Here is a 14,722-nt window from a genome sequence, read left to right on the forward strand (position 1 = left end):
GTAAACACTTGTTACAACTCAAGTTTTTTACCTTGACAGTGTGCTATTAGCAGCGTATGAGGAATGGTTGTGGAATTTGATAATGTAAAGGAGAATTTGTTTATTGCTTGGTAATAGCCGTTTTGGGGGGGCGTCAGGCAGGAATATATGGCTGATCTTGCTTTTCTGCTCCCATTCATCAGTTTGGCTAAGGTTTTTTTTTGTGTGTTTTCTCTTGCTCAAAAAAAGTAAAAGCTTAACCTTTTTCATAACTTCTAGTAATTAGAAGTGGGAATGGAGCCAAAATCTCGTGCAGGGGTGTGTGTGGAAAGAACTCGTGTAACAAAATGGAGCTGCTTTGCAATATAGATGAAGAGTTCCTCTCTCTGTCTCTGTCCTGATATCCAAAGACCTCTGTAGGGTTGGCTCTAGCTAGCTTCCAGATCACCTCTGGAAGATCATCAGTCACCATGATTACTCATGACAGCAGCCTTCCACAGGAATAATGAAATTGTCATCACTGGTGGAGGAGGAGAGGAGGGGCTATTGTGCATTGGAGACAGCTTTCACGGGATTTAGAGTGTGGAACTCCCCCTCTCAAGAGAATTGGAACGATACAGAGAAGATTAGCATGGCCCCTGCGCAAGGGTGACACGCAAATTCGGGAAGCGTTCCATATTTAAAAAGAGACTGAGTGACCATGGAAATAACTACGTTTGGAGCTAAATAAAAAAAATGCATTTCTTCAGTGTACTTTTTCTTCAGTTTCTTTACGCTTGCTCATACAAATATGAACAAGCAGGCAAACCCTCTAAACTTAATAAGCTTTTTCTCCTACAAATAGTGACAGAAGGGGGAGAAATGACGATTTTTAAATACTTGGGAGGTACTCAAGCACTCTGGTAATGGAAAGTCATGTTATAGGCTAGAGATGGCATAGTTATCAACTTGTTTCAGACATGAAGACCATATGTCCTGCTGCTTGTCATATGCTACTCTGTTAATGGCTCATTGACCTTACATTTCCTGCCATCAAAATGTCATCTGCTCATTTTGCTTTTATTCTGTAGGTGAGACACAAAACTTCAGACCAGGTGATGGCTTTGAAGATGAACATGCTGAGCAGTAACCGAGCAAATATGCTGAAAGAGATCCAGCTCATGAACAGGCTCTGTCATCCAAACATCTTAAGGTGCTGAGTTTTTTTCTGTTGGGTAGTAAGAGGGTGAGAGAGGGTTCTAAGAACCTTTTTTTAAAGGGTTTTGTGTATAACTGGAACTTTATGGATCCACAAGATAGAGTCTCCAATTTTAAAATAGGATTTTTCATACTAGAGCATATTACCTAGATTGGCATTTTGCATCCAGTAATAAGCAATAACTGTTTCCTCAGACAAACATTAAAGTCTTCATAATGTAATTGTCCCTACAATCAATCAACTGATATGAAGGAAGAGATTTGATGTCCACTTACTGTCTTAATGTGCATAGGTTAAAACTATTGTGAAGGGTCACATAATAATCAAGCTTCAGGACTGAAGAATAGAAAGTAGAATTAAATTAGTCTGCTCTGATTAATACTTCTCCTTTCAAGGGTAAATCATCCAAATTTTGCAATAGCTTGTCATATGTCATTTCCAAATACTTCTAAACAGCTATTATTGTTGCACCCTTTGTTCCTTTTCAGTCTCAGACATACTTTCCTGAAGGTTAGGTGACCAGCAAGAGGCACTGTATGCATCCGATGAAGTGAGCTGTAGCTCATGAAAGCTTATGCTCAAATTTTTAGTCTCTAAGGTGCCACAAGTACTCCTTTTCTTTTTGCGAATACAGACTAACACGGGTGCTACTCTGAAACCTGCTTCAGCTGAGGCTGTAACATTGTTAGAATCTAATATGATGATGATTATCATCTGCACAGTGTACCCAAGTAACATGGGTACACTGTACAGATGATAATCATCATAACATCCTAGCAGACATCCTGACTGAACTATGATGATGACTGAAGTTTTTCCTTGGAGTCCATCAAGCTCAGAGCCTGTCAGTGTTGTAAGCAGTGTAGGCTCATTTTGCCAATGTGCATTCCTTTACATTTACACATGGTTAATTTATTGAACCATTACTTTGCAAAATGCCCCCAGAATGTCTAAACCTGTAATACTTATTAAATTGAAATGACAGTTTCCTCTTCCATATTTTTAAATAACTCTGGTCCCAGTATCAAACCCTGGAATATACTCACTGTTAACTTTACTGTTCTTTGGAACAACTCTTAACCAATTATTAATGCAAGGCAATATACACCTTACTCCTTTACCTCATTTTCCCCCCTTAATAATCACTCATGAGGAACACTTATCAGAAGTGTTTGAAAATCCCCATGAAGTACCCCTCCAGTTCATGTCAATCTATTTTATTATTTTTTTCCAAATAACAGTTTAGAGAGGCACAGTTTTTTCTTACAGTAGCCATGCTGGTTTGACCTTATTAGATTATACTTATCCAAGTGCTGTACTAATCTACCCTTAATCAGACTCTCAGTCCTTCTTTTTCTTTACCAAGGTAGGGCTCACTGGCCTAATTCCCAGCATTTCTGTTGGTGTTCTCTTTTTTATTTATATTTTTTAGTGGCATCATGTGGGCAACTTTCAGTTCTTCGGGAACAATAACTTTTATAAAGAATATTCCTCACTTCATTTCATTCTGAATACTCAGTTGTGCGGTGTGTGGTCCTCCTGGCAGCTGATAGAGTTGCACTGGAATACAATTTGGAAGAGACTTTGTTTACAATCAGTGTATCTCAGTGCTTTCCATATCAAGTTTGCAAAACAGATGAATGTTCTAATTGCTAGTCTGTAATAGAGCTGGACTCAACCGGCGGCGCCTCCTGCTGGTTGTCCTTGGGAATTAGCTCATCCACCTCTGGCGTGTCCTCTGCTGTCTGGTGATCCGCCTTACTGCTGGCCCCAGTCCCTCCCAGGACCCGGTGCCGCCTCCCACTGGGGTGCTGCCCCCTGGCAGTAAACCCCAGCAATCCCTGAGGGTCTCCCTTCCCTGGGGAACCCCCACCCAGCCTCATCTCGGCTACTGCCAGTCATCTCTTAGCCCTGCTCCCTGGGACAGACTGCAGTGTATCAGCCACTCATCACAGGTGAGGGGATTCGGACCTGCTGCCTCTGTCTACCTGTGGGCTGCCCCCTTGCAACCCCAGTACCTAATAGGCCCTAATCTAGGCCTCGCAGCCTGGGGGTTTCCAGGCCGGAGCTCCCCTGCTCCCAAGGCCTTTCCCCCTCAGCCCTCCTCCAATCTAGGTACTCCCTCAGGTCCCTGCAGCCAGGCCCTTCCCTTTCTGAATGCAGAGAGAGACTGGCTAAGCTTCAGCCTAGCAGCCCCTTTATAGGCCCAGCTGCGGCCATTTCCCCAATCAGCCTAGCTTTTCTTGCTCTCAGCCCTGGCTCTCTCCCAGGGCTGGCTCTCAAGCCCCACAGGGCAGGAACGGGTAACCACCCCGCTACACAGTCCTACAAACTTGCTCTGAAAGTCAACCTGTTTCTTTTCTGGCTTGTGCTTTGTCATCACCAGTAATAGAGAATCTGTTGGCCAGATGCTGCGTTCAGTTACATCTAAGTAGCCCTGCTGCTTTTGGTGGGGTTGCACAGGTGTCAGTGAGAACACAAGTAACTTGGGTCTAATACGGGGTAACTGGGTGAAATGTCCTGTGACGCAGAAGATCTGACTAGATGATCTGATGTTGCCTTCTGGCCTATTCATTTATGAATAATTTGAGAACAATGGTGTTGCACAGATTGCTCTGAAATGGAACAATAATTCTGTTGATTATATGTGAACCAGAAGATATTCCAGTTTGCTCTGCAGAGCTGACAGTAATAAATCTTTATTCCCTCCCACTCACCTTAGGTAAGCACGTACAACTCTGATTATGTAAAAATGACCCCTTCTTATTCAGCTCACCTGTCCTGTTGTGTGTTCACTTTTTCAGAGTAGAATTCACTGAAGTTTTTCGAATTGCTTGATTTGAGGCTTCTTCCTTGGGGAAAAGTCACTGTCTATTAAAATTGCTGACTTTATCTTCCCTACTGGAAAGTGCCCTTGAAATAGGAATTTCTTCATTGTCTACAGTAAATTCCAATATAAAAATTGTATTTCACTTTGCCAGTTCTTCATCTGTCTCACACTTACTCCATGCCGATAGTTTGTTTTTTCTTTCTATTCTAGGTAATTGGTATTTTGTGTTTGTCCTCTTCAATTTTAGTTCAGAATTGAGCCCTACCTGGCACAGTGTATTTTCCAGTCTCCTAAGGATGATTGCAGCAGGATTTCCACCTTTTAAAAAGTTGTTCCTCTCTGTCCCCCAACTAATAATATGAAGTGCTACTCTGTTTAACCATGTGTATTTTACTTTACTCCTTTTCATTTATATATTTTTGTACAGATGTCTATACTCCATCTGTGCCTCTAATTCATTGTTGTAAGAAATGAGCCTACAGGCTGTTAATCCTGTTTGTTAAAACTTTTTTTGTTCATGTATGTATTCATATCCAACATGCATTTGCTTTTGCAATATTTAGTGCTGAGGGGAAAAACCACACATGTAAGTCTCATCTAACAGTAGCCTGGACCACTATCAGATGTAGATCCTGTCATTAGGAGAATGTTCTACAATAGTATGTTTATGTTGAAAGGTTTTCTGGGCTGACTTTCTGGGATTCTTATTTGGGTTGAAAGAGAACCGTTCTTTCCTAGTAAATTTTAAGTCTTTTGAATATGTAACTTTTCCATTCCAGGGATTTAAAGACTATTCTGTGCTTCAGCTTGCTTTTAACACTCTTTTCTTCATCACTTTTTAAATCTGTCCCCTAAAATTATCTTCCTTTGTTATTACTAGGGAAGGTGTTCTCTCTCACGATATCAAACCTAATTGTGCTGTGGTCAATGTTTAACTAATGCAGCTTCTTCACTTGACTCTCAGGTGAACTTTGGTCTTACGTAATAGGTAATAATAAGTCACCTCATCTCTAATAGGTAAATATAAGTCACCTCATCTCTTATAAGCTCTGATGTGCTGTGAAAAGTAATTGTTTTATGGCAGTGGTTTTCAAACTATGATCTGTACATCACCAGATGGCCCTCTTCCTTGTGTTCTGCAGAATGAAACCTTTTGAGAGCCGTGCTGTGGGGGTTTTTTGTGTGGTTGGGAGGATCTTTTTCTTAGGAAGTGGTTTGCAAAATTATATCTCTGTCCTCTCCACATTAACTTGTCTTCCTGGTGTAGTTAGTAGCCAGGAACCTCTTTATCTCATTGATGTTAATTGTTCTACCCTTTGTCTGACACTAAATTAGGTGGCTTCTTTTCACAAGCATTCCTGTTAACTCACACTTTAGCTTAAATATTCTAATATAAAGTTACTTGTTTTTTCTTTACTGATCAAATCACTGTCATCACTAATATTAATTAATTTCATTTGGTTGAAATTCTGCTTTTGCTTGTCTGCTGGCTGTATTGCCCCATCCTTATTGCTGGAAATTCCTGGCTATAGAATCATTTGTTGCCCCTGGCTCTGGGCATGGAATAAGTAGTCTAGCTGTGTTCTTTGTGTCTTGCATATCATCACCAATATTAAAAGATTCCGCTGCCCAAACTCTCCACTTCATCTGACCCAGCTGTGGTAGCTTGCTGGCTCAGGGCAAAGTTAAAACTGGGTCTCCACCTGTTGGAGACAAAGCAGCCCAAGCTGCCTTGCTGTCACCCCAGTGACCTCATGTATATGTTGAACATGAGAATCTATAAAAATAGAATCTTTGGGTCTCCAACACAAATGTACCCTTGAGGAAAATGAGAAATTGCCCGTGCTACCCTATGGATTATCTCTGCACACACACAAACATAAAACAAAAATGGAGCCACTTTTTTCATCTCTCCAGGGGATATTTTTGAATATATTTTGTCACCTTCTCTTGTAACTATATTGGCACGGTGGAGCTAACAGAAATAAAAAGCGGTATAAACTTAGTTCTGTCATTAAAGTCATTAGGCATGACTCTGAACACACACTGGGAATAGATCTCTTGAGTAAGAAGGTGCCATTTTTGCATAATCATTTTCTGGGCCCTAACTTACATCATTCAATAGATGGTTTCAAGTTAACCCTTAAAGAGAAATGTAGGAGAGAAGTCTTGGTTGCTGATATTGACATGCATCATATCCAGGAGTTCCTACCCAAGGCAATCTACAGGACTCTGATCCTTGTGAGATCAATGCTCTTTTGTCCTGCTCTGTGTTCTACAGTGCTCACTGATGGAGCAGTCTGTTAACCCAAGTCCTTCCTCTCCTGTGCTGTCTTTTAGATTAGTGCATTTTCAGTATGTGATTGAATTTCAGGCTTTAATATCACTACTGTTTGCATGAAAAATGCTTCTTTATTTAATAAGTACTTTAGGGACCTTTATATATAAAAATGTTCTAGACACAAAGTCTTAGCTCATGTCTTAAATGTCCTCATGGGAGCACTTTAAAGTATTGCTGTGTGTTTGGCAGCGAACATGCAGGCAGATTGACTCATTGATTAAACCCCACCGTCTGCAAATGTAATAAAACTAAAAGTCTGCGTATGTGTGTCGTTTGAGCTTTCTTGAAGGAGAATTTTTCATCTGCTCGCACATATAAATTCAGCATCCTTGAAATATAATGCCAATCTATTTCCTTTTGCTTCAGTTGGTCCCTGTCAAGCCCTCCCATCAGTGGAATAACTTGTGATTTGAGTATGTTATAATAGGCTGACTGCTGGCATTGTTTTTAGCACACTCAATATGTTTATGCTGAACAATGATTTGTAATTAACAGATGGGAGTCGGAAAATGACTTAACAGGTTTGTTTTCCCCTATTACCTGGATCCTCAAAAGAATTATTTTAGAAATGGTTTGCACATACTGGTGTAACATATATAAATATAAATAAAAATTTATGAAGCTGAAAAAGGGCTAGTTGAGATGACTTACCTTTGGACTAAAATGTGATATGGATTACAGTGTCAACGGTAAAAAGTTGTTAAAATGCATTTTTATTTAGTAGCATCTAGTACAACTATGGAAGGTTTTAGTGCAGATTTACTGAAGTCATTCCCTGTGTTCGTTGTCACATTTTTGGGGTGCAATCCAGGCCAGTTAAAGGTTGTCATCTCCTGCCCAGTTACCCTGGGTGCCTTAAAATGCCTTGCTGAGGTAGCTCCCTTGTCTGGACACTCCCAACCAGCCAGAGACGGCTCTAGGATTTTTGCCGCCCCAAGCAAAAAATTTTTTGGCTACCCCCGCTTTTTTTTCGTGCCCCCCGCCCCTGGCTCCGCCACAACTCCGCTCCTTCCCAACCCCTTCCCCAAATCCCCGGCCCTGCCTCCTCCCCTGGGTGTGCTGCATTCCCCCCCCCCCCATTGCTTCCTGCGGCTCCCCCCCACAACCCCCCACCCTAGCTCACCTCCTTTCCGCCTGCTCCCCTGAACACGCCGCCACTCCGCTTCTCCCCTCTCCCTCTCAGGTGAGGGAGAGGCAGTGCGTTCAGGGGAGCAGGCGGAGCGGAGGTGAGCAAGGGTGGGGGGAGTGCAGGAAGTAACGGGGAGGGGGTAGAGGAACCGCTCCCCACCCCAGCTCACCTCTGCTCCACCACTGCTGCCTCCCCCGAGCGCGCCACCACTTGGCTTCTCCCTCCCTCCCTCCCAGGCTTGCTGCCTGAAACAGCTGTTTCGCGCGTGGCAAGCCTGGGGGTGGGGGGAGAAGCGGAGCGGTGGCAATGCGCTCAGGGGAGCAGGCGGAGGCGAGCTGGGGCAGCAGGGGCACATTGCTAGGGGCAGCATGGCTGGCGCCGGAATGACGCCCCTAGAAATGTGCCGTCCCAAACACCTGCTTGTTTTGCTGGTGCCTGGAGCTGGCCCTGCAACCAGCAAACAAACATGCACTGAGTCTGTGTTCAGTAATTCTGACTCCAGCAGCTTGCTTGTTACACTGATCTCTGCCAGTCTTGGTTACTACTAGCCAAGTGACCCCAACATAGCCTCAGTCCTGAACTTCCCCCAAAACTGCCTGCCTGCCAGCCAGCCAGCCAGAGACTCAGAGGACAATAATAATTTCACATGTGGCATTGTTATATATAATATATATTCCACAATGATATAAATGACCAATGTGGTGTTTAGTTTTCAGACGATACCTCATGAGATTCGTACAAATATCTTTGAAGTAGTGTGAGTAGGGTTTGACTACAGAGTGCTTAGGGTCATAGCCATACCCTGCCCTCCACAGATATTCAGTGCCATGGTACAAGTATATTTATATAAACCCTCATTTTCTCAGCACTGAAGACAGTGCATCTCACCAAGAGGAATAATCCTTAAAGGATCAGCAAGCAGGTCTACTGCCTATCCAGATAAATGGAATCTCACTCGGGGCAAAGAATTTCTAAATCTAACTAAGTAGTTGTATCTTCTAAATAGCAGCTGCCTATATTACCTTCAGCACAATTATTTTTCAGCAGTATTTGGGTTAGCTCGGAGGCTCACTGTTGCCTGATACAGCACCCACAGGAGCATGTTATCCAGGAATTTGGATTGGTGGAGCTATGTCTGTTAAACCTGTTTTCCAGATTTTCAAAAAGAGTTGCATTCTTTGGTAATGATTAAATGATACAATTTATGTTGCTTATAAATATATTAACAATACTGTCTTGGTTTCTTTTTGCTTGCATGGCAGTTTCTAATAGTGTGGGGTTTTAGAAATCTAGCCTGTTTATGTGAGCTCATAGCTACTAAGCCTTGTTTCAGTTCTGTTTAAGGGGTAGAAACATCTTTATTTCCCAAACAGAAAGCCAGTGTTTCTCATTGTTTGTTTTTAATTTTGTTCTTGTTTCTAGGATTTTGAACAGCTGCCTTAGGGTTTTGAACTGCTGCCTATTCCTGCAGTATCTGAGTGCTCACAGTAGTAGGTTGCAGAACATGGCATCTTTTTCCGTTTGTTTCTCTCTGATAGAGACACTGTCAAATCTTATTGGCCTTACCTTACTTTAGCTTTTATACCTTCCAAATGAACAGATGAAATTAGCTATTTTTTTGTCTCAAACTTTTCTTATTTTTAATAAATCTGTCACATCAGTATCTTAGTGTTTCACATTTACTGCTTTCTATTCCTCTTCAGCCTAAATGTGGGTGTGTGAACACCCACTAAATGGCTGTTTCAATTTTACTAATGGTTTTAGTATTTAAAAAACAAAAAGACCTTTGTGAAAACCTGCGGTAGGTTACTTTTGATATAGACTATATTTTTTACTATAATGGATGTGGAAAGATATATTAAATAAGACAATTGGAATAATATAATTTGCTGGTTTGATACTGAGACCTCCTGTGACCCAAGCAGTTTAGCTGAAAAAATTTACAAATTCCATCAGAACTGGCTAACATCATTGAAACTTCTGAATTCTACCTGCTTTTTTGCCAGTTATTTTTCTTCTGTGGCCTTCACCATTCCCTTCCACAAAGAACAACCTTGTCTCACAAACATCTTGTTGGATTAACATCAGACTTTATTTACATACATTTAAAAAACCTGTTCTTTTCCAAAAGACCTTCGTCTGTCATGAATGTGTAGGGTTAGTTCATTCTTTTTTTGTGAAACGTTTGAAGATTCTTAGATGGAGGTTCCACATTTTAAAAAAAAAAATAGTTGTCAGGATTTTGTGTGTCTGAGTGAGTTAGTGTGTGAGCTTCTGTTGGAAGCTGTTTTACAAATTTAACTATAGAATTCCTACTGCCTAGATGTACTGTATTATCTTCTATCTAAAATGATAATCTGAGTCCAGCTTCTTTTGTCAGATATATTGCATAAGCCATGAGACTTGTGTTCCTAGTACACACCATTTGATTCTTGTCTTGAAAGAAAAGGGAGTATAAATTCTTCATAGCCTGTTTTAGATATCTGGGTTGATTGAAATGTTAGTGTATGTATTTGCCACAAAGGTCAACTTTTTTAACTGAGCAAAAATGTTGCAATAATAAATGTTATTACCAGCAATATATCATCAATCTTCTTTGTTTCACAAAGGACAAAATAAATTTTCAAGCTCTCAGAACTTGTGCAGGAGTAGCCGCTGGAGTCTAGGATCTAAATGTCCTGGAAGACCAGAATCGCATATCAGGCTTCATTGTTTTGTGAATGAAGCTGTAACTCTGTGTGGTGCAGCTCAATGGCCTTAGTTTAATCAAGTGTATTTCAGAGTTCGCCTGCATAATGTCAGTCACTTCTTGAACAGATGTATTTCTGACTTTTTAACGGTTTTTAAATATGAATGACCTATTTACAGATTTTCTTTTAAGTAGTTGCCCTTAGGAGAGAAGAGGCAGCAGTTTTATAGACTGGATATCCAAAAATCTCTTTCTGATCTCACCATAGTTTTGCATTATATGAACCAGAGAGTATTCACATTTTCACTTTTTTCCCCATGATAAAGATAGATATCATATGGGGCAAGAGCGGTGGAACAGCAGATTTTATGGAGCAAGTTCCATTTTTTTCCTCCCAGTTACAGAAAACAGATTTTCACAGCTCAGCTTATGCAAAGTCCCTTATCTATATTGTTTTTCTTGGGTTGCCTGTAATTTACCAGTCAGCTGTTAGACAAAAGAACAGTAAGGATCATTCATTTCTTCAAAAGCAGCTTAGCTTAACTAGTACTACGTGTCCCTTGCATCATTTTGCTTTTAAATACAGAAGTGTTTTAGGATATAAAAGGTCATTATTTCTACAAATCAACCTTCACGAGGTTCCTCTGTCACATCCAGAATGGTCACATTTACTGAAATCATGCATTTCTGCTCACACACTTTTTTTTTTGGGGGGGGGGGGAATAAGAGAGTGTGTGGAAGAATTCCTCTGTCAGCCATTAACACAACTTAATAGTCAACATGTTTTTTACCTCTAAGTGATCAAATTGTAAATGATACAACTGCAAATGGTTGTATTATGAAGCATACACCTCGTATGACAATGATATGGAATCAACTGTACACTTCTGGAGTCTATATAGTTGTAAAAAGTCAGGCTTTAATTTAACTTTCTAATGGGAGACAGTATTACATTCTGCTTTACTAGTCTTCATTCACATTTTGCCACACCCAGGGTGACTGCTGCTACACAAATTGCCCGTTTGTGGTGAACACAAGGAGTTTAACCTGGAGGGATGGGGGAGGTGAGGTGTGCAAATGAGATTCTGATTGCACTCCTGTAACCTAAGGTTGAATGTTTAGCATGCTATTCTCTTCATTGTGCTTAAAAACTAAGAATGATAGGTGCTTTTGTAGTACCAATACTAGGAGCTCCAGTCATGGACAAGGGCCCCAGTGTGGTAGGTGCTATACAAACACACCACAGAGAGATGGTCCCAGCCCCAAAGAGCTTACCATCTAAGTAGTTGATTACAGTCTGAGTGTTTTGAAATCAAATGATGAAATAGTCATTCAGGGTAAAATGTTCACTTGCCCTATGTGACGGTGCAAGAGAATGTGGGAGCATAAGATGCTTCTCTTCTCCCCACACCTTTCAATAGCAGCTAGCACAAAGTAGCCAGTCCAGAAGGGGAAGTAATTTGCTATTTGTATTGGCTTGTAGCTGATTACTCAGCTTGGCTGTCCGTCCCTGAGTAAGTATGAAGCAAGATAATTAATTGTGACTTTGACCCCTTTCCTTTCCCCTGGTGACATAGCTATATGTTGTCCTTTCCTCAAGGCTTGGAGAAAATGAGACAATTTACCCCTTAGTGAGTAATTTTCCACTTGAGTCTGAGTCTTGTCTCCTGAGCTCTATTGAACTGAGCATTCAAAATATTGTACCATAGCCCCTCACCCTTCTGTTAAGCTAGGATTTTAAATGTTCCGACCTGAGATGTACAGTTTTCACCACACTGATCCTTGCTTGTTTCTAATGCTTGAACATTGAACCACCTTCTCTTTTTACTTCTGTTGTTTTTATTTATATATTTTAAAAAACCTTTGTTCTGTGTTTTGTAGGTTTATGGGTGTCTGTGTACATCAAGGACAACTGCATGCACTGACTGAGGTAAGACTGTTTATGTTCAGTACTGAACTGTTTGTTTTGTGTACTCCCCTGGGGCCAGATTCTACATTTTGTTGAGTAGCAGTTACTTATGCAAGTAGTCCCACTGGCTTTGATAGGATCACTTACTGTAAATGTTACAGAATCAGGCTTCTTAATTATGTTTCAGTAATAGACTCCTAACACCCAGCTTTCAAACACTGACCCTTAATTGGATGAAAAATCAACATTTAGGTATGTAAAATGGCCATTAACAGAGTATCCAAAAGAGTATCTAGGCCAAGACTATAACAGGGTTCAAAAAATAACTAGATAAGTTCATGGAGGATAGGTCCATCAATGACTATTAGCCAGGATGGGCAGGGATGGTGTCCTTAGCCTCTGTTTGCCAGAAGCTGGGAATGGGGGACAGGGAATGAATAGATCACTTGATAATTACCTGTTCTGTTCACATAAATTGGAGCACAGAACAGTCGCCCTGGGAGAGTTGGGAGTTGACTAACTTGTATGATAAAGTATCTTCTACTAAACTAGGTACTGTAATAAAACTAGACATGAAGTCATATTTGGAGGATAAGTTTCTACATGAGATGTTGCAGTTTTTTCTTTACATGATACTGTGTTTTAAAAAAGAAACTGGTACCACATTTCATGTGGTGGGGGAGATGTAGCAATCCTCATAATTCAGGTTTGCTCCTTTCACACGCTGATTTTGTTGTGCTGTGCATATGATGTATACAAGAAAAGTACTTGACTTTTTTTCCCCAGTGACAGAATTTTCAGAGGATATTGTTTCATTATGACATTTTGCTGAGTGTCTTGATAAACTCCCACAAATAACTAGGTTTTTTTATATGAATAATAGAACAAAAGTTTTCTGCTTAGCAATCTTGCATGAACGTCAGTGCTTTTCGAATATTTTTTTACAGGACAAAAAGTATTTAAAACTGCCTAATATGCAAACGTGCAAAAAGCCACAATACTGTCAATGTAACTTTATTTGTAACTTTGTTTTGCTTAAAAATGTATGTTGCTTTTTAAAAAAGGTATGAGTGAGATCACCTTTAATTATTATTTACCAGAAGGAATCTGCCCACCATAACCATTTGTGAAATATTTTTTATAGAATGCAGCCAGTTATTAGAGAGAAAAAAAACATTTCAAGAGGTTAATACGCATGATTCCATTAATGATTAAAATGGGGAGGAATATCTAATAATACTTTGTCCTGTCATGAGTGCAGGGGACTAGACTAGACGACCTCTCAAGATCCCTTTCTGTCCTATGATTCTATGATTGCCCTTTATCCAAAGGGACTTGGTATGCCTGCCTTGGAGTCTCTGTAGAAAGGGAAGATTGGGTAATCGTGTGTAAAACAATAGTAACAAATAGAGAACATAACAGGGCCAGTCAAAGGCATGCCCACAGTTTGCTGCCTGCCCAGTTTGCATGTGTAGTCCAGACTTGAATGGATATACACATTGGCTTTGAAGGTCAGAATTCATTGGGGGTGAATGGGGTAAAGGAGGGACAGGATGAGTTCACACCTTTGTTGCTCTTTGGCTGAAGCACATTAGCAGACTTTAACAGCTGTATTTTCACAATGGAAAAGAGATGTTTTTAAAATGAAAACTTAGACTTTTCAGAAAATTGCAGGATGCAGCAGATTTATGAGAAGACCTTCAAAATGTGAGATGGACAGTTTTCTCAGGTTTCAGAGGAACAGCCGTGTTAGTCTGTATTCGCAAAAAGAAAAGGAGTACTTGTGGCACCTTAGAGACTAACCAATTTATTTGAGCATGAGCTTTCGTGAGCTACAGCTCACTTCATCAGATGTTGCAACATCTGATGAACAACATCTGATGAAGTGAGCTGTAGCTCACGAAAGCTCATGCTCAAATAAATTGGTTAGTCTCTAAGGTGCCACAAGTACTCCTTTTCTTTTTACAGTTTTCTCAATCTTTGTGATATTCTCCAGTACCCAGCAAAGTTGTTTTAAGAATTTTTTCTCTGTGCGCTTAAGTAAAACTCCTTCATGCCCATTACCTGATCATTAGTGCTTGTCTCTTTTGGGGTCTTTGATCAGGCTAAGCAGGGAGAATGCCCCCTCCCTGCCCCTAAACATGTCCAAAAAGTAATTGGACTTCATTATGCTCTACTAAAATCTTAGCAGATACTACTGAGCATGCTCAGAAATGACATTTTCCTCCCAGATGCTTATTATTTTAAACACCTCTTCAAAAAGCAAACAAGCAAACAAAAACCCAAGAGAAACTTCCTATGGAGTAGTAGCTAAGTTTGCAGATGCTTGCTTTCTTCAGCAATTTCTGAATTCTTGGCAAGCGAAATAGGCAACCTTTGTTTCCTCTGTTTTTGGTCACCAGTAATTCAAAATAATAGAAGAGAGAATCCTCAGTCTTTCACAAAACTTTACCTTTGGATTGAGGCAAAAAATGATGTTTCAGACCCAAGCAGAATGTTTTAGAGTTATGACCAGACAGAATAGGGGAGCTATGATGAAATGTTGTATCTAACTTTAATTATAGTGTTTGCTACAGCCCAAGTGAGAACTCAGGTAAATTTAATTTACAGCCGAAATAATAAAATTGCTACATATGGGCATTTGGTC

General features: G+C 40.4%; 1 protein-coding gene and 1 non-coding gene across 3 annotated transcripts in view; both read left to right on the top strand.

The window, feature by feature from the left end:
- TESK2 (testis associated actin remodelling kinase 2) overlaps window positions 1-14,722 on the top strand; it is a 124,621-nt gene that overhangs the window by 36,967 nt on the left and 72,932 nt on the right. For both annotated transcript variants that reach the window (XM_048862249.2, XM_048862248.2), the window contains exons 3-4: window positions 1,050-1,171; window positions 12,048-12,096. In XM_048862249.2, coding sequence (XP_048718206.1) covers window positions 1,050-1,171; window positions 12,048-12,096 — 171 coding nt within the window. The remainder of the gene's footprint in view (window positions 1-1,049; window positions 1,172-12,047; window positions 12,097-14,722) is intronic.
- Window positions 558-662, top strand: LOC125642024 (U6 spliceosomal RNA). Its single transcript, XR_007358233.1, has one exon. It is a non-coding gene; the product is annotated as a U6 spliceosomal RNA (small nuclear RNA).

Source organism: Caretta caretta, chromosome 8 (genome assembly GCF_965140235.1).
Source record: "Caretta caretta isolate rCarCar2 chromosome 8, rCarCar1.hap1, whole genome shotgun sequence".
NCBI classification, from domain to species: domain Eukaryota; kingdom Metazoa; phylum Chordata; order Testudines; family Cheloniidae; genus Caretta; species Caretta caretta.